Below are 19,038 nucleotides of genomic sequence, written 5' to 3' on the forward strand. Positions count from 1 at the left end.
TGATTGTACCAAGCACGACAAAAATGAATGATTTCATTTCATTTCCATTTTCATTCGTTAGGAAGTCATTATAACAAATCAAATATGAAACTTGATTCCTCTGTTAGGGACCTTATCATGTTTTGTTTCTATCTTCTACACGCCCACAGTTACACATTTGTTGTATTTCCTATTTAAACACCAACTAAATGGCTTTATCCTTGATGAAACATTGCATTCAGGGGGTAGAAAGTAGAGCCAAGCAAATAAATACAACCCCGACATGTCAGGTGAAATGGGGAGGGATGGAATTATTGGTGAATACATGTCACCATCTGATGTTTCATAATTTTTTTTTCACATAAAAATAAAAAATAAACCTATACTAACTATTCATCATAATCTTTTATTTTGGTCTCGTCCATTTTTTCTTTGGATTCCACAGCTTACATCGATGTCCTGTGGTCCAATTTTTCTTTGGATCCCATTACTCACATCATGAGTTCTTTAGATGGAAATGCATGTTAAATGGAATGCTGTAGGTAGAAATTGAATAAATATTTCTATTGGCTGAATTTTTTTTCTGCTAACAAAAATCAAATCTACATCATATATGTACTTGTGTACCCCCATTCATTGAATATGGGCGCCATTCATGATAGTATGTATAGTCATACGTGATTTTGACAAAAGGTGTGAAAATACTAATTGCCATACCGCAATAATATAGTGGTATTGTTTTGGCACATTGTCCCATTTAGTTGTTTATTCTTTGTGATACAAAGGCTGGTCAAAACACCTGAGAATGCTGGTGATCTTATATCAGTAAGTTATTTTGCTAGTACAACAGTAAATCATCCTTGAATCTAGTAACCTTGAAATGAGACAACCTCTTCTCTCCCCTAAACATTTTATTGCCCAAATCAATCAATCAATAAATAAATATACACCTGATCTTTTAGACTGTTTGTCTTTGTTAGCTACAAGATTAGGGAGAGAACAAGATAAGCCTGAAACTTTCCACCCATTGGAATGATTCACAAATTTCTAGCTCTAGACCTCTTGGATCCATGTCATCTAGAAGCAGCCTCCTGCCTGCATGAAGCGAAGTACACATATCAGGTGCATAAAGCGCCTCAGCTTCCAAGCAAGTGAACAACCTGATGATAATGTACTGCTGATTATCAGCATGTTAGCTTAAATATGTAGTTGGTTTACAATTGGCAGAAATAAGGGGGGGAATTATCTTAGACAGACTTACCTATTGAGTTAGCAATGAAAAACTCACATCAAATTCTAATCTCCATGCAATAAAACTGAAATCAATTTGTTAGATTAAAGAAAGAATGAGTACTTAACACCAATGCCAGTGGTGCCAGTTATTATCAAAATAAAAATTACTTTGGAAATGTATGAACTGTGTAAAAAATGTTCAATAGTAAGCGTTTATATTGTGAAATGCATAGATAGAATCAGAAAAGTGGTGCTAGTCCAACAGGGCTAGGAAAGATTTTACAAGAGAAGCCGCTTTCTCATAAAACAGAGAAAGTTTCTGTACAGGGGCCTGGTCTATAAAGGGACTTGAGATCACCACTATGGTTGCATGTGTTAACATTATTGCCTTTAATAAAATGCTAAGAAAGTATCATACACCTTGCATGTCCCAGTGGTGAAAAGGGCATCCCACTATGGCTGAACTCCTCTACATCTGCCAAATAAAGATTTGCTGTTCTGTGAAAGTCAGTTCCTGACTGTGAAGCACAAAGCTTGTGCAATTTGGTAACAGCAGTAAGGCACTGAAACAAAAGGAATAAGACTATAAGACAACTTGCATCAAGTACATAGTTCGAAAGGAAAGAAATCTAAGCATATAGAAGAATAGTGTCCAGTACCTATAATTATGAGCTTCCTAGTTATAATATTAGCCAAGTTGATTTCAAGCCAGGAAAACATCACATTATGGTTGTCTTGATTATCAAATGAGAACATGATTATTGATGTACAAATCCCAGAAGCTGCAGGATTTACATCATAAAAAATTCAAGTGCCTTGAGAATGAGAAAGCATCAATTGGAACAGCCAGATGTCATTATCTAATGATGCATCAAATTCATTTCAATGATGCTATTGAACTTTGGCATAAAATGAAGTAAACTAGATTGTAGGCCACCAAAATAAGGAACAGGAGACCAAGTATGTATAACATGTTTTCCTCTCAAGTGTGTACAGAGGGAACTGTTATGTCAATAGTCCCAGAAATTAGGCCCCTCCTCGCCATATCATCATGAAGTGCCAGAGCCTCATTGATGTCTCCTAGTTCATAATACTTTCTCAATAGACAAATACAGAGAACTTGATCAGGAATAATGCCTTTCCTGAGCATCTCATCTAGCAACGACTTTGCCAGCTGTACTTGGCCATAACGAGAAAAACCCCAAATCAGTGAAGTATAAGCACACAGGTCTAGCTCCATACCTATTTCAAGCATTCTATTTCGCAAACTCAAAGCTTCTCCAGGATTTCCATGCTTCATGTTCCCATCAATCAAAGAAGTATAAACCAATTTATCTGGACTGATTCCCTTATCCAGCATCTCATTGAACAGGTTCTTGGCTTCTTCAAGACAATCATTTTTACAAAGGCCATCAATCAGAGCAGTGTAAATCATAATATTAGGTTGCAAACCATTTCTAGTCATGTGGTCAAAGTATCTAACAGCCTGTTGAACTAAACCTATTTTGCATAAACCATCAATTAGTACACCATATGTTACCACTGTTATCTTGATACCCAAATCCTGCATCTCTTGTAATAGATTAACAGCTTCTGTGGTTTTCCCAACCTTAAAATATGCATCTATAAGGGTTGTATATATGTAACTATTAGCAGTCAGACCACAATCCATCATCTCCCGAATTACAGCCATAGAATCTTCTATTTCATTTTGTCTGCAAAGACCCCATATTTTAGTTCCATACAGCAACAGGTCTGGCTTCAAGTTTTTCTTGTTCATTTCCTCTAAAATATCCATGGCCTTCTCCATCATCTTAGCCTTGATATATCCATGAAAAAGGGAAGTATAAATCTGTTGATTAAGAGTCCATCCAGCTTTCAACAATGCCCCAAATAATTCTTCTGCCTCTCTCATTCTTCCATCTTCACAAAGACCATCCAGTAATGCAGTGTAGGTGACAATATTTAAGTTAACTCCAGCCTGCTGCATCTCACTTTCCAGTTTAAATGCTTCGTTGAGATCACCTATTTTACAATTTGCATCGATCAGAGATGTATACGTAAATTCGTTGGGTTGAAGACCAACACGTATCATGTCAACAAAAAATTTATTTGCTTCCAGTAACATGCCTGCCTTGCAAAATGCATCAATTAGTGTACTATAAGTTACAACATTTGGTTGCAACCCTCTTTGCTTCATCCCATGCAGATACTCAAAAGCTTGAGGAATTCTTTCAAATTTACAGAAGCAATTAATAAGAGAATTGTATGTTATCACATCTGGTTCACATCCTGCATCTTTCATTTCCTCAAATACACTAACTGCTCCAGTTAGCATCCCTACCTTTCCATACCCATCAATGAGAGAATTATAAGTGACAATGTCTGGCCTAAGACCCTTAGCTTTCATTTCTTCAAATAAACTCCTAGCAGCTTCTAAGTCCCCTTCTCTGGCCAGACAGCCTATCACCATATTATATGTAAAAACCGAGGGCGAGAGGCCAGCCACAACCATATCCTTGAAAAAACTTAATGCCAATCCCCCTTTGCTTGATTTTGAAAGCCTGTGAAGAAGCTCATTACAAGACCTCACTTTTGGTAGAACCCTGAACTTGTTCATCTTCCAAAAGCATTGCCTAGCCTCCTCAAGCATCCCCAAATCCACTAAAACATTAAACAAAGTATCAAACACTCCAAAACCAGGCCTACAAACATTCCTAGTAGACCACAACATATCAAAGAAATCACAACCCGGAAACTCCCTCCCCAACAAAATCCACTCTTTGATGACACTTCTGGCATCAAGATAAAACATTCCACAAAACAAAATGTGAGCCAAAACGCAATAAGACTCCGCGGCATGGCGAAACCCGGCACGAGCCCCTGCCTCCTTGAAGAACTTCAGGGCTGATTTAGGGTCCCCTTTCAGCTTCACCAAAGCCTTAGACACCCAAATGGGTGCCAATGCTGAATCAGACAAGTGAGGACCGTCCTGCTGCAAGAAACTACGCATTGATTCGGAAGCAATGTCATCAAAAGAAGGTTTTGAGACAAAGGGGTATCTTATAACACACAGAAAGCTGGTGAACCAAATCACGGGGCGAGCAAAAATTGAATTTTGAGAGGAGAGGGATGAAGGAGTGAGGAAAAGAGGAAAAGGGTTTTGAAGGGGTGAGGAATGAAAGGAGCTTACTCGGAGTGAGGCCCTGCCACCGATGTTGCGCGCAAAAAGCAACATGTTTTGGTGAAAAGAACTTGGATTGGATTTGGATTCTTCATAGTGGGGATTGGTGTTGATAGTGCATGAGGGGCTTCATTGCATTTGCTAGTGTTGAAGGAACAAGAATGAATGAATGAATGCTATTAGGGTTTATGGAACATACGGGGAAGACCATTCCGGCCATTAGTTGTACTATTCAACTTCCTAGTTAATTTTAATTGACTTCTTTTAAACAAAAACTAAACAAAAGTTGTGAAATTAACATGGAGTAAATCTTTGAAACTAAAATTAGGCTTAAATTTTTTTTTCTGCGTCAAAAAAAATTCCTTTAAATTTGGGGTTAGTTTTTTTTAGTTCCCAAATTAAAATTTATATTTTTTTTTAGTTTCTCAAATACACAAAATGTTTCTTTTAGTATCATTTTGACTTGGTTTTTGCAATTTGAATGTACAATTATCATAAGGGACTAAAAAAAATATCATGAATTCCAGATACTAAAGAAAATATTAAGTTTTAATTAGAGGAACTCTAACAAAATTATTGTTTTGTTTTAACAATGACTATACTAAAAATTGAATCTAAGACTTTAGATATATATTATCTAGTTTTATAATTTATCATTATTATAGTTCATAATAAAGTTAATGACAAGGATCAATGTAACTAACGGATTCAATTTAAAAATTTAAGAATTACTACGACAAAGTCTCACAATTTTAGAAATTAAGTATGTTTAATAATGATGAAAGAAGATTAAAATGGGGTGAAAAGAAGATAAACATGTGGAAAGGTATGAATTTTGTAGGTTTGACATTGAAGAGATGGCAAATAATTTTTTGAAATTATTGTGGGGCTCATGCAAAAACATTTTTTCACTTATACGAGGAGAAATGTGAGGTCTCATTTTGTGTTGCGTCTTATTCTAGTTTCTTTTGCCATGGCAACAATGGTTCTAATATGCAAGTTTTTGGCACCATTATTTTTAGTGCTCGAGAGCCTGCTCCCAATAAACAATCATAACCAGCTTTGTTGTTGATTTATGTCCGTCCATTGTGGATATACACCACTCACTTTTAAAGGAACATAAACGAAAACTAAGTGAGTTTTTTTAGAGGATCATTTTTTTCCCTCACATGATCAATTGCAAAATGTTTTATTAATAATTCCTTCTTTCTTTTTAAAAACCAAATAGTAATAAATTCAAATAACAAGTATTTTTTATCTATCAAATAACTTTAATTCAAATATTTCTTATTTATTTTCACTTTATTTTTCTTCTACAAAACAACCTATATTTCCCACTACCTACTCTCCCCTATTTATTCTCCATCTAAATAATGATAAAATAACTCTCAATTTTTCTTCTGGTTGCACAAATTAATATATATCATTGAAGGTTTATTCATGACATTAGTTAAATGATGATATCACACTATGTCAAATAGACAATCATGTGTTATGCCACATGAATATATAATAAATGAGATGTTATCAAATATTACATTGATAGTAAAATATACCACAACATGATAGTAAATAACAATCTAAAAATGACTATTATTTTAGTATATGAAATTACAAGTTATTATTTTTATAATTATTGTCATTATATTTTCAATTTACCATCATTATATTATAGTTCGTAAAAGATATAACTTATTAGCATCATAGTTCCAATACTTTACAATTTTAACTTGGGGATGAATCGATGTTGATTTGAATAACTTGTCCCGACTTAATTTATATAGTGTGTATCATTTATTTCAAAAGTGATCTTTTTAGAATTATTTTTTATTTTTACTGTTCAATTTCTTAGATAATAATAAGTAATTGATCTTAACTATTATATTTAAGAAAATAAAGATGAGGAGTAACTCTATTAAATAAGTAATTTTTTTTTCAAATAATATATTTTTTTAAACAATTATGTATTGATATTGGTAAGGATTTTCGTTGGCGTGGTTTGGGTTGAGGATCCATCTATTAAACTTTTTGTATCCTGCTGATTTAGATATCTGTCCTTGCTTATGAATTTTTTTTCAATGTTAAAATAATAGATATTATAGAATTGTATTTTTCTCGTTAGTACCCATTTTTTTTTCTCATAACATCTATTAATGTTTTTTTGAAGTAGTCTATTAATGTTCATGCCACGTGATATTAGTTAGAAATTAGAATTTTAAATTTTGGCAAGTGTCAAGCAAGATGGTCTTGCATATATAAATAATCGTTCAAGTAGCTCAACAACCAATTACTTTTATCCACCATAATAATTATGCTTGATGTTTCCTTATTTTAGCAAGTAGTACTTTTAGAGGAAAATGAAAATATTTAAATGTGTCTAAGGGCTGGCGTCTCTAATGTTGTTGATGTTTAACTCATCCCTTAAATATGAAAATTGAACCTAATATTCGTTTGTAGTTAGAGGAAGTTTGTAAAACTCACATATAAGTAAAGTTGTTTATACAGAAAACAATTGTTTAAGTTTTTTTTTTTTTTATCAAGAGAATGGAGAGGAAAAACAAACCAAAACCTCAATCCAAACTAATAGAAACATGAAAATGATGATGAACACAATTTTTAAAACAAACAAGTGCAACCTAAAATCAAAATCCAAAAATTACAATCCTAATTAGAAATTAGTTGCCCTACCCAGAAATTGGAAAATCTAGAAATTGCGTTTGTTTTGTATTTTGAATAAATGTCTATGACTCCTTTTTCCCTCCGAGTGAACTCAGTGTCAATATGATCATCTTTGTTTCCCCCCCAAACTTAATAAATTCATAAAAAAATAGGCATAAGATATGATGAATTTTAGTTTTTAAGCTTATTTAAAATACAATCGGATTGGAACAATACTTTATAAATTTGAAGTTTATATGGTCAGTTGCAATAAAGAATGAATTACAATTTACAACCTTATAATTGTGATCTTACGAAGTAATTTACATTTGAATTTGAAACTATTTTATTTAAAAAGTATATTATTAGAGTATTAGGTTTGAACTCATCTTAGTCAAGCCAAATAAAATTATTTAAGGAGATAAGTTTTTAACATTTTTAAAAAAATTTGAATACGAAACTTTATTTAAAAAATAAAACAAACAATTATTGATATATGCGAAGTTAATTATATATATATATATATATATATATATATATATATATATAAGTTTATTGTGTGAAACCCACTTTTTTGAAAAAAAAAGTATTTTTTTCTCCTCTTTTATTATAAATCTAAACCTATTAAGATGTATAAATTTAACAATAAGTTGTAGTTTTCATAGTCTTGACAAATAAAAAAATCAAATTTCAAAATCATACTAAATAATTTTTTTGATAAAAAAGGGTTTTGTTAAATATTTTATTTATAGATAATAATAATAATAACAACAATGCCATCAATGCTTTTAAGTTGTTTTTATAAAAAAAAAATCCATAAGAGGTGTCCTAAAAACACCAACAAGTTTTTTCTTAAAAAATATTATATATATATATATATATATATATATATATATATAAACACTTTTTTTTTATATAAAAAAGACCCACACACATCTTTCCTGTTTAATTTTATAGAAACAAGTTTGATATTCTCTTAAAACATGTTTTTTTTTTAAATGGTTTTGTATAGTAAACTAACCATATAAAAAAATTTCTGAACTTTAGATGAATATATCATGCTCACTTTAATAATGAATTAATCTCTCATAAATTTAACTTTAATGAAGTAGTATTACTGTGTGATGCACAATCATGTGGCAGCATGATTGGGGTGATTGGAAGTTAAACTCCTCTCTTATCATGATTTGCCCGTTACTAAACCTGCTAAATTTGATGGATTTTGCATTACAAGACAGATAATAACTGCACATACCAGAAGGAACTTAGAAGTAACAAAAGGGATTAACATTATATGGGGTGGGGAAGTGGGCCACAAAAGCCAATGTAGTACAACAACAGGTCAGACTTCAGAGACAGGTCCGTCTATTACTGCATCTTCTTGTCTTCCAACTCTCTCTCTCTCTCTCTCTCTCTCTCTCTCTCTCTCACTTTTGCAACTCAAAAGCTTCAAACCCAAAGCAAAGTAGTACTTAGCTTATAGCCAGTGAGGAACACTAACTGCATTATGTAAGGATTGCATTTTTGCTCCCACAAGGACAACCTCATTTGTCAAATATGGATTACGAAAGGATCCAAAAGCCTCAGGTATGTATCTCTTCTATTTCTTTCATCCCACTTCACCTGTTTTGTTTTTTTGCTTGATTTGCATTTTTCAATATTTCTTCTCTCTTACATGTGTTGTGGTGGTGTACTTGGAAAGTGAGTATCACTGTCAAAGTAGCTTAGTGTTCTGCAAAGTGCAAGCACTTGTTTTGATCTGCTCATTTTTGGGGCTCTCTGATTTGCCTTTGGCTTTATGGGAACTTGGGCTTGCAGGGTGGTGGGGGATTTTCACCGGGAAAATTGAGGAGCATGCTACTGGGTGTGGAGAAGAAGAGGAAAGAAGAGGAAGAGCTTGATTCTACTTTCACCACGAGATCTCAGAATTCAGACATGGATGAATCTGGTATGTATGCTCTTTCGTTCTTAATCTTGACAATTATAATGCTGCCTTGAAGCTAGAGAAGTTGTAAATCTAAGACACTGAGTTTCACAAAATGTAAGATTTGACTGAATGTGGTGATTTATCCATCACCATTGTTGCCTATGATGTTTTCATTTCACTCCCTTATTTTTGTGGAGATTTAGTAGTATACTGTGATTTAAATTATATGCTAAAAGGGAACTATTTTTTCTTTGATACATAATGTACTTAATATTTCAAATATGGTATACTATTTAAACCTTGTGTCTATCTTTCTTTTGTTTGATGTTTTTGATTAGTTTATACTTTATGCAATGATACTTATATGCAGTGTCATATATGTATGTGTATCAAGTGCTTGTTAATTGTGACTATTATAACAGAATGGCTGGTGTTTCCTATTTGACATATCTGTTACAGGTGGTAGTAGTTCCGATCATTGCAAAGATGTAGATGTTGTGAGTGTCCTTCCTGAATATTCAACTTCTGCTATAGTTCGCACTAGTAGCGTAGAGGCAGTTGGTGGTGATCGTTTTGTGAAGGCTAATGCAGGAGTGAATTCAAGGAGTAGAATCTTGGAAGACCCTTCTTCAGATTATGATAGTGGGCACGATAATATGAGCATGTCCTCGTCAATGTTTGAATTTCAAAAGGCCGAGCGTGCCCCACAGAGGGTTCCCGTGGGGCCATTCTCAAAACCAGCACCATCTAAATGGGATGATGCACAGAAGTGGATAGCAAGTCCAACTTCAAACAGGCCAAAGACAGTGCAGAGCCAGGGGCAAGGTGGGCAAAGTGGGCATGTAGGACCGCGAAAGGTTGGTAGTCTTGGTTATGGAAGCCGGCAATCTTCAATGAAGGTTGTTGTTGAAGTTCCAGATCAAAAAGAAATTGCTTTAGATGAACCAGATACCAAGCAAATTGATACAGATCAGACTAAGATGGAAACTGGAGGACAGAAATTTGTGAGTTGGGAGGCTGATCCCTATGCAATTGCAAGTTCTTGTGGTAAATGTTTGTTTGTGTTTTAGAATTCTTTACTGGATTTATCAAATAAACTACTTTTTGTTTGTTTAAAATGTATAAATTTTATTTTTCTGCTACTTTTGTGAAATATAATATGTTTTTTTCATCACTTCTAGTGTGTGGAGCATATGTTGGTTCTGCATCTAGATGATATAAGCTTACAGATCACAATTAAAATTCAGGTAGGTTAGTGTTAATTCATTTAAAAACTTATTTTCAGGAAGGCATTTGTATGGGCGCTTTTTTTAAAAATTATTTTGAGGGTCTTTATGTTTATTTGGGGCTGGTTATTCAACCTGGGCGTACCACCAATTGTGTGGATCAACTAGCGTGGGGTTGTTCCAACTTAAACCAGATGTCTCTGGTTCAAGTCCTGGGTATGCAAATGCGTTAAATACTTGGAGGGAGAGTTTTGCCGCATATAGTAGTCCTATCTGGCTCAAACAGCCTCCAATGGAGGATACCTGTGATCTAGACCAAAAAAACCTGGGCCTTAAGTTATGGTTTACTTGGTCCCCATGTATGATGGGCCCTGTATGAATGATGTAGTTAGCTATCAAAAATAGAAAATAAAAGATGAAGTGTGACTCCCAGCTGCTAGGTGTGTGATGCATCCCTTTCTCTTTGGAAAATTTGTAGTCCCATGGTACTATTTTTTTTTTTTTTGGTACAATGGTTACACTTAGATTAGAACCTATGATCTCATGCATACTACTCAAATCCCTTAACTCTAGGCCCAACTCTAGTGGGTCTCCCACAGGTCCTACTTATTAATGAAGGAGTGGGTACTACTGCAATTCTTATTCTTCTTTAAGGCATTGAAGTCATTTTCAAAGCTTGTTCGGAGTTGAATGCTAATTTAGAAGAGAGCTAAGTGTGTGTGTGTATTAAAAAATATTGCATGGTAATAGTACCCACTTTTTCTGTACAGTTAGTCTCAGCCAGCACAATTCATCTCTTGCAATCCAAAATGAAACAACATTTGTTCCTCCCCCTTCAACAGCTCGGTCTGTATCAATGAGAGATATGGGTACCGAAATGACCCCTATTGCTAGCCAGGAGCCATCAAGAACAGGTACCCCAGTGAGGGCAACAACACCGATGCGCAGCCCTAATTCTTCCCGGCCTTCTACTCCCCCCAGAGCCTCCCCTGCATCTACTTTAACTGATCTGCATAGTGACAATCTGAATCTCAATATGAATGAGTTGTCCGAAAAGGAGCTACAAATGAAAACCAGGCGAGAAATAATGGTTCTCGGGACACAACTAGGTAAAATGAGCATTGCTGCCTGGGCTAGCAAAGAAGAGGAGGATAAGGATGCATCCACTTCCTTGAAAACAAAAACAGAACCACCTAAAAGTGTCGTTGTAGCACGTGCAGCGGCATGGGAGGAGGCTGAGAAGGCCAAGTATATGGCCAGGTCAGTTTATACTAATTATTAGTGTTAACATTATCTGTTAAAGTTTTGATTTCTATCCTGTAACTTCTGTTGTTTTAGACTTTAGAGGTATAAATCCATTAACATGCCCAATTTATTCATAATTAAATTCAATTTCATCAACTATAGGGTGCTGCCCAACTCTTGCATGAGGGGCCTGTGACATTTGAAACAGTGACAAAAGACCATTTATATATAGAGAGAGAGAGAGAGGAGGGATCAACTTACACTAAGAGTAACTCCTCATCCCCACCATTCTTTTTCTTAAAATCTAACAGATAAGATTAGGGACTTATTAGAATCATTAAATTTCAAGAAAATGAATGGTGAGGATGAGGAGTAACTCTAAATAAGTTGATCCTTCCTCATATAAGCATCCCCAATATATATATATATATATATATATATATATATAGTGTTAGTGTGTGTGTGCGCGCGCTTAAATAAACAACTGGTGCTTATTTTGAGTAGCGCTACAATGGCAGATTCTTAGGAAGAATGGTTTTCAACAAGTAAGAACGCAAATAAGCATCCCCAATGAAGTTGCTCTAACAGTTTTTTATTAGGTTTAAAGTGACTCAATTATATACCCATCCCTCAAGAAGCAAAAACAAGGAAACAAATAATAAAAGGCAACAGAAAAATTTATAAACCAAGGAAGCACCTAAGTGTCTGAATTCTCTGACAATATGTGGAGTTTATAGCCTATAGGAATATAGGTATGTATTTAAATTTGATGTCTTTCAGTTTCTTTGTATCTCTTAGAGACTTAGGAATAATAGCTTAAAATTTGTCTTCCCTCCTTTTATCATGGATATTTAGTACATATTTATGAATGTGTTTCTTATTTGTGACAAGATGAAGAAAGATGGATAAGATTTTGCTATATAATTAACCAGACTTTTGGAACATGAACCAGTATTTTACGGGCATTTAAACAGTTTCAGAAACACATTGGTTAATATTATTTTGTATTGCTACATTCTGAAATTCTCTGAAGCAGGAATATGTTTTTTATTACACAGGTTTAGGCGTGAGGAGATGAAAATTCAAGCATGGGAAAATCATCAGAAAGCAAAAACAGAAGCCAAGATGAAAAAAATTGAGGTATACACCTGTTATTATTACTGATTTTGTTGTTTCCGACATGGCTGTTTAATTTAGATTTTTGGGACAAGCCTTTGGACATTAACCTCTAATCCTAATATGGAAGAATCTCTGAGTCAGCCTAACAATAGCAACATCTGCGTAAGAAGTTGAATAAGTTACCCTAAATAGGTATAGAGTATGTGAACTGAAACAAGAGAACATCTAATATATTTTAGTCCATATTGTACCATAGTTTATGATCTTACAATTGACTTCATAGGGTCTAATAGAAATATATTTCAGTTTAATAATTCAATTTCGTTTATACTTTGTTCGAAAATATCTTGCATGGACCATTTGATCAGCCATTTAATGTTCTTCAAAAGAGGACAGTTTACTGAAACATGTTTAGAATGCAATAGTAATTATTTGTACGATATGATTATAATTAATCTTTGAAGCTCTATTTTTGTATTTCTCTACTTGTATTATTCTATTGTTTACTCTCTGTTATGCAATGAATGACTGACAAATGTATGAAAATTCCATAGATGAGATATTGTGATTCATGATATTGTCTAGTAGTAGGAACGAGGAAGGTGAAGTAAATACCTATCCTGATTTGTATTGCTTCTGAAGACAAAGAAGGAAGCAATAGATGTTTAGGAGATTGAGGGCATTTTGTTTCAAAGATTGGCACTTTATGCCTTCTGCTTATCAGGAGGGGTGTTAACCATTTGGGATGCTAGAGTAACTACACAGTTGATTTTCTCTTCACGAATCTATCACTTTGTATGTTTTGCTGGATAGAGGTCATAGACATTGGTAGCTAATGTATACTAAATAGTTATATGTAAAAACACTGAGATTTAATTCTTAATTGGTATACTGTTATGGCCTTTAATGAACAGTTTTTCTTGCAACTTGCAAGTATGATGCATCATGCATGCTCTGGTGCTTTGGTAGTTATCAGTCTTGTGCATAATAGGACATCCTATTTGTTGCTATCTGATGTGATGAGACATTTGTCTTGTGCACCTGATGGCTTTGGCTTAATGCGTAAGATGTGTGGCCCAGTATTGCTCTCTTGTGTTACTAATTTGAGAAAGCTTTAGTAAAATTCTAATGAGTAACTGTAGGTGAAGCCATTTACTGTTCTCTTATTGGTCAAGACTAAGGTACATTGTCATTCATAAGGGTATAATAGTATGATTATCAAATAGATGTGCATTTTGTCCCAATCCCAATAAAGAAACAAGTGGCTATCCCTTCTGGTGTAATAAGAGAATGTGTTTGTGCTTATTTCTTTAGTCTGTATATTTTCACTTTAAATTGGGCATTATGTTCACACCAAATCAACTATCAGGCTTTTAGGAGAATTAGTTATTGACATGGAACTAGAGCCTTTATGACCATGTCATCAGGAGTTCAATCCTTATGCTTGTAAATGAAATTGAATTTCAGCCAAAGATAGAAGAGGCCTTTGAGTTGCATGCACTTCAAAGTCCAAAGAACTCTTGTGTGATGGGGTGCTGAAGTTTTTATGAGAGTTGGTTGCTTTGCTTTGACTGATGCACTTGAATAGGAAAACCAAGATGTTGATGTTGAAAATTAAGCAAGCAATGATGACCTCTATTAGATTTCTAACATTTTGGCAAACTTTCCCAGCAATAAATGAAGTAGTCATATTAATACATTGTATTACCAAAAAAAAATGGTTAGTTACCCAAAAATGTAATTTTATAATAAATAATAATTTGCTTGCAGGTAGAAGTTGAAAGAATACGAGGTAAGGCGCATGATAAGCTAATGAACAAATTAGCAGCTGCAAGGCATAAAGCCGAGGAAAAGCGAGCAGCAGCAGAAGCCAATAGAAATCATCAAGCTGCAAAAACTGAAGAGCAAGCAGAGTATATACGAAGAACTGGTCATGTCCCTTCCTCATATTTATCATTTTCTTGCTGCAATTGGTGCTCTTAAAGAAAGCCAATCCTTGTCAATGTTTGTTTTTACATAGGTATGCAATGCCTTTTGCTGCTTACACCCAAGCATGTTAAATATGTCTGTTGCATTTCCCTCGAGGTGTAAAATGTTACATTGTTCTGCTGAATAATTGCAAATTGAAAGTGCTATGTTATTTGTCCAGTTTTTATTTTATGAATTTCTTTTGGGGTTGATAATTATGCTTAGAATTTGGGTTTTGGGCCTAATTCAATCTAAAAGTTAACTTGTGAGGACCTATTTTTTGGCTATATCGCTAGTCAATACAGAAATTTCAACACACTCTTCTTATGTCAGAGGACTGTACATGGTTTTTACACATGTATCAAAATGATTTGTGAATATACTAATTAGTCGATATTAAATTCATTCGTATAGTTTGTGACTATTTTTTTTTTTTTTTGAAAGGAAAGGTAGTTATATTATTTCATTCAAGAGTTGAGAAACAATACATGATGAGATATAATCAAAACTATGAGAGGTAGCATAAAATTTTGAAGTCCTAGAGTTGGAAATAAATTGACTTGCCTCTTCACAAAATTCACCCTAGAGTTGGAAATAAATTGAAACTCCGCCCTACATCTATTCAAGATAAGATTGAATTCTGTAATTTATTTAGAGCAGCTGTTGAATGAATCCGCAACACTTTTACAGTCAAGCTCAAATATGACATTATGTTGAGATGATGGATCCAGCTAATGGCCTTGGAGAGTGCCCAAACTTCAGCTTCCTTTGGGGATGGCATACCTGATGCGTTGAAGGTTATTGCTTTCATGAAATTTCCTTTGCTGTCACGTAAACAAGCACCAGCACCGAATGATTTGTTATCCTAGAAAGTAGCAGCATCAAGATTGCATTTGAAGTAATTTTGTTGCAGAGGAGACCACGATGTGATGTTGCTGCTCGTTTGAGAATATTGCTGGATAGTTTGGTTTTTGGACTTCTTCCCATTGAGTGATGTTTTGCATTGCAGTGGAGTAGGCAACCCGAGGTGTAGTGGATATTTGTTCCCAAAGCTTTGTGTTGCGTGTCTTCCAAATACACCAAAGGACCGCTCCAATTTTGACTCTAATTTCTGGAATGGATTCCTGCAAGAGAGTAAAAATAAAAGAGAGAAAGCGATCTCCACTATCCCACTTTTGTTCAATGATGTTCCATAGTCCTGCTTCCATCCATACATGTTAAGCGTGATCACAAGCTAGGAAAAGATGCCATTCATTCTCAATGTTTTTTTCACAGCAAACACAATTCAAAGGGCACAAGATTTGCTTCTTTCTAAGATTTGATCGAGTTGGAAGGCAACACCTTAAAAGTCTCCGTAAGAAGTGCTTTATTTTTGGAGTTGCCGAAGCTTCCAAATGAGCATCCAATCCCCTTCACTTCTAAGATGGCTATTATCTAGAATATTCTCAATGGTATTGTGATAGGCAGTTCTAACAATATAGGTACCCGTAGGGGAGAATTTCCAAATTACCTTATCATTCTCCATCACGTTCAAGAGGGGAAGAGCTAGAATTTTTTCAGCATCATGGTGGCTAAAGATTGCTTCCACGAGATATTTCTTCCATGCACACTTATTATGATCTATTAAATCATCCACTCTTAAGCCATAATTTTCATTTGAAGGAAAAGTCGAGACATAGGAATTGTTATCATTTTTAAGCCAAGGTTGGGACTAAGCATGAATAGAATTACCATTTCCAATCCTCCATTGCTAACCTCCTTTTATCACTACCCGTGAAGTATGGATACTACGCCATACAAAGCTTGAATTATGCCCCAATTGTGCATCCAAGAAATCCACCGACGGAAAATATTTGGCTTTGAAAATTTTTGCTATTATAGTACTTGGTTGGCCATAAATCTCCAACCTTGCTTTCCCAACATGGCAAAATTAAAGGCATGCAAGTGTCTGAATCTCATACCATCATCTTCTTTCTTCATTGTCATTTTGTCCCAATTTAGCTGGTTGATGCCTCTCCTTTGTTGCTTATTAGGGACCCACCAAAACGAATTTATCATTTTCTACAAGTCTTCTTCAAGAGTAGAAGGGAGCAAACAAACACCCATGTAGTATGTGGGAATAGATTGAGCAATAGATTTAACAATACTTTTTTTAACCAACTTTTGATAGATGCTTGATGGTCCAATGGTTGATGTGATTCCAAAGTCTATCCTTGATAAAGACAAAAATTACTTTTTTCTCTTCCCTATAATGGTGGGTAGTCCCAAGTACTTGCTAGAACCAATGGTTTCAGAGACACAAAGATGAGAAAAAAGTTTCCTCCTAACATGATGCTGAGTATTGGCGCTAAAGAAAATTTCTAACTTTTGGTAATTGATGAATTGACCTAATGCTTGATCATAAGTGTCAAGAATCTCCTTGATAATAGAGATTTTTGTGTTATCCGCCCTACAAAACAGAAAACAATCATCAACAAATAAAAGATGTAAGAGGGGTGGAGTCCTTCTACACACTTTCACATCATGGATGTCACCTCTCGCCTCTCTATTTTTTAGTAAAGCTGAAAGACCCTTAACTCACAAAATGAAAAGATAGGGTGATAATCAGTCACCCTATATGAGTTCTTTCCTTGAAGATATTTGCCCTACAAGATCTCCATTGATAAGAACAAAATATTGGACAAATTGGAGACAAAGTTTAATCCATGAAACCCATTTTTCATGAAAGTTTAGTCCACTCTATCAAAGGCTTTATTGATGCCAATTTTTAAAGTCACCTCTCCTATCTTTCCTTTATTTTTACATCTCATGTGGTGGATAATTTCCAAGATTAAAGGGACATTGTGAAGGATAGGACGGTCTTCCACAAAAGCTGACTGCTCTTGTGAAATACATTTGTGGAGGATAGGTTTAAGGCAGTTGGCTTGGACTTTGGAGATGATTTTATAGATGATATTACACAAGGAAATAGGTTTGAAGTCTCTCATGGTGGTGGAATTTTTTTATTTCGGGAATGAGAACAATGGAAGTTTTGTTTATCTGAGGTGGGAAATTTCTAGATTCAAGCCAAGAGACACCAGAATGGAATAGTTTTGGTCCACAAAGGTGCCAATTTTTTATTATTTAAAAAGTTGGATTTAAGCCATTCGGACCAGGTGATTTGTTTGAATCCATCAAGAAAAGGGCATTTTTGAATTCATCAATGGTGAAAGTGCCCAATAAGGAATAATTGTCATAAGATGAAACACATGCAAAAACTTTATTAACCACTAGAAGGAAATCATTACACCTATTGCCAGATTGAAACAAATTTTGAAAATAGGAAACATCTACATCAAAGATTCCATTGTGATCATTAACCATGGTGTCTTCATCACGTGAGAGGCATGAGATGGAATTTATTTTTTTCCTTGCATTGGCAGAGGCATGGAAAAATTTTGAATTTGTGTCTCCATCTTTTAGCCAGTAGATCTTAGCTCTTTGTCTCCAATATAAATCTTCTTGAGCAACCAGATGGGAGAGCTTTTCCGAAAAAGCTTGGTATTGAATACCATCATCAAGGGTTTGAGAGTGATGAAGGAATTCAAGGTCTGTTCTGCAAGTTCCAATCTGTTCTCTGAATTGCCTTTGAAGATGCTTGCCCCATATGTTCATCTCATCAATGCAATGATTATAGTCATTGATTACCTCTATGAAGCCAATAAGAAGCCAATTTAGATGGTCTATCAAGCCAATTTTTTCATCGTTTGATAAAAGGTCATTGAAGTCTCCTATGACACACTAGGGGAGAAAAGTGTCATTTGCTGGAGTGAAAAAAAGAGTCCAGGGATCCTTCCTTCTACCTCTTTCTAGGAAGCCATAGAAGCTTGTGAGCATCCAATAAGGATGGTTTTGACTATTAAGAAGTTGATATGTATATATGTGAATATAGAGATCAAAATATTGTTTATTCTTGGTTTGCAAATGTAATAGTTATTGTTCCGGTAGTCGCAAAGTCTCACATCGCTAAGGAGTCGAGACCATAAATCATTTATATACACCATTTCCTCTCAATCCATCTAGGTGCCTTTTACAAGGATAAAATCATGACAATCATGAGCACCTAAGCGAACAATACCCAGATACAAGGACCCTAATGATGTCTACGGATTTGAGGTTAGAACATTAACCCTAGAAGAAGGGACCTAGGCTACTCTTACCCTAGCCTCCAAACTTCAAGGACTTGACTTATTGTTATTAATTTTAAAATATATTTTAATTAATTTTTTGTTATATTATACAAAAAATCTATTTATTTATATATTTATATAAATATTATATATTAATAACATAAATGCTAGGTTAACAATTTTCGTTTTCTAAGATGTGTTTTATAAAAATAAAAAAAAAACTTAAAATCTTAATTAAATAACAAAATAGTGTCATTTTATATAAGAAAAGAAATTTATTTATTTATATATTTGTGTAAATATTCATTAATATAGTCAAATGCTACATTA

The 19,038-nt window shown here is 34.3% G+C and overlaps 2 protein-coding genes across 10 annotated transcripts; one reads left to right on the forward strand and one right to left on the reverse strand.

Annotated features, from left to right (window-relative positions):
* Positions 1-714: 714 nt before the first annotated feature.
* Positions 715-4,622, reverse strand: LOC114421518 (putative pentatricopeptide repeat-containing protein At2g02150). Of its 9 annotated transcripts, none has more exons than XM_028387479.1 (4): positions 1,872-4,622; positions 1,633-1,775; positions 1,241-1,295; positions 715-1,139 (listed from the first exon to the last, which is right to left on the reverse strand). In XM_028387479.1, exon 1 carries the CDS (start codon positions 4,448-4,450, stop codon positions 2,195-2,197), a length of 2,256 nt encoding a protein of 751 aa, XP_028243280.1. In that variant the 5' UTR covers positions 4,451-4,622; the 3' UTR covers positions 715-1,139; positions 1,241-1,295; positions 1,633-1,775; positions 1,872-2,194. The 9 variants fall into 9 exon arrangements, with proteins under 9 accessions (XP_028243280.1, XP_028243279.1, XP_028243283.1 ...); XM_028387478.1 differs by having other exon boundaries at positions 715-1,153; XM_028387482.1 differs by having other exon boundaries at positions 715-1,775; positions 1,872-4,217; positions 4,406-4,622.
* Positions 4,623-8,392: 3,770 nt separating this feature from the next.
* LOC114421520 lies at positions 8,393-14,751 on the forward strand. The gene is made up of 6 exons (XM_028387484.1): positions 8,393-8,641; positions 8,873-9,002; positions 9,441-10,028; positions 10,978-11,467; positions 12,511-12,592; positions 14,342-14,751. The coding sequence occupies exons 1-6, from the start codon at positions 8,612-8,614 to the stop codon at positions 14,552-14,554; spliced, it is 1,533 nt and encodes a 510-aa protein (XP_028243285.1). The 5' UTR covers positions 8,393-8,611; the 3' UTR covers positions 14,555-14,751.
* Positions 14,752-19,038: the final 4,287 nt, after the last annotated feature.

This window comes from Glycine soja, chromosome 8 (assembly GCF_004193775.1).
Source record: "Glycine soja cultivar W05 chromosome 8, ASM419377v2, whole genome shotgun sequence".
Lineage (NCBI taxonomy): Eukaryota > Viridiplantae > Streptophyta > Magnoliopsida > Fabales > Fabaceae > Glycine > Glycine soja.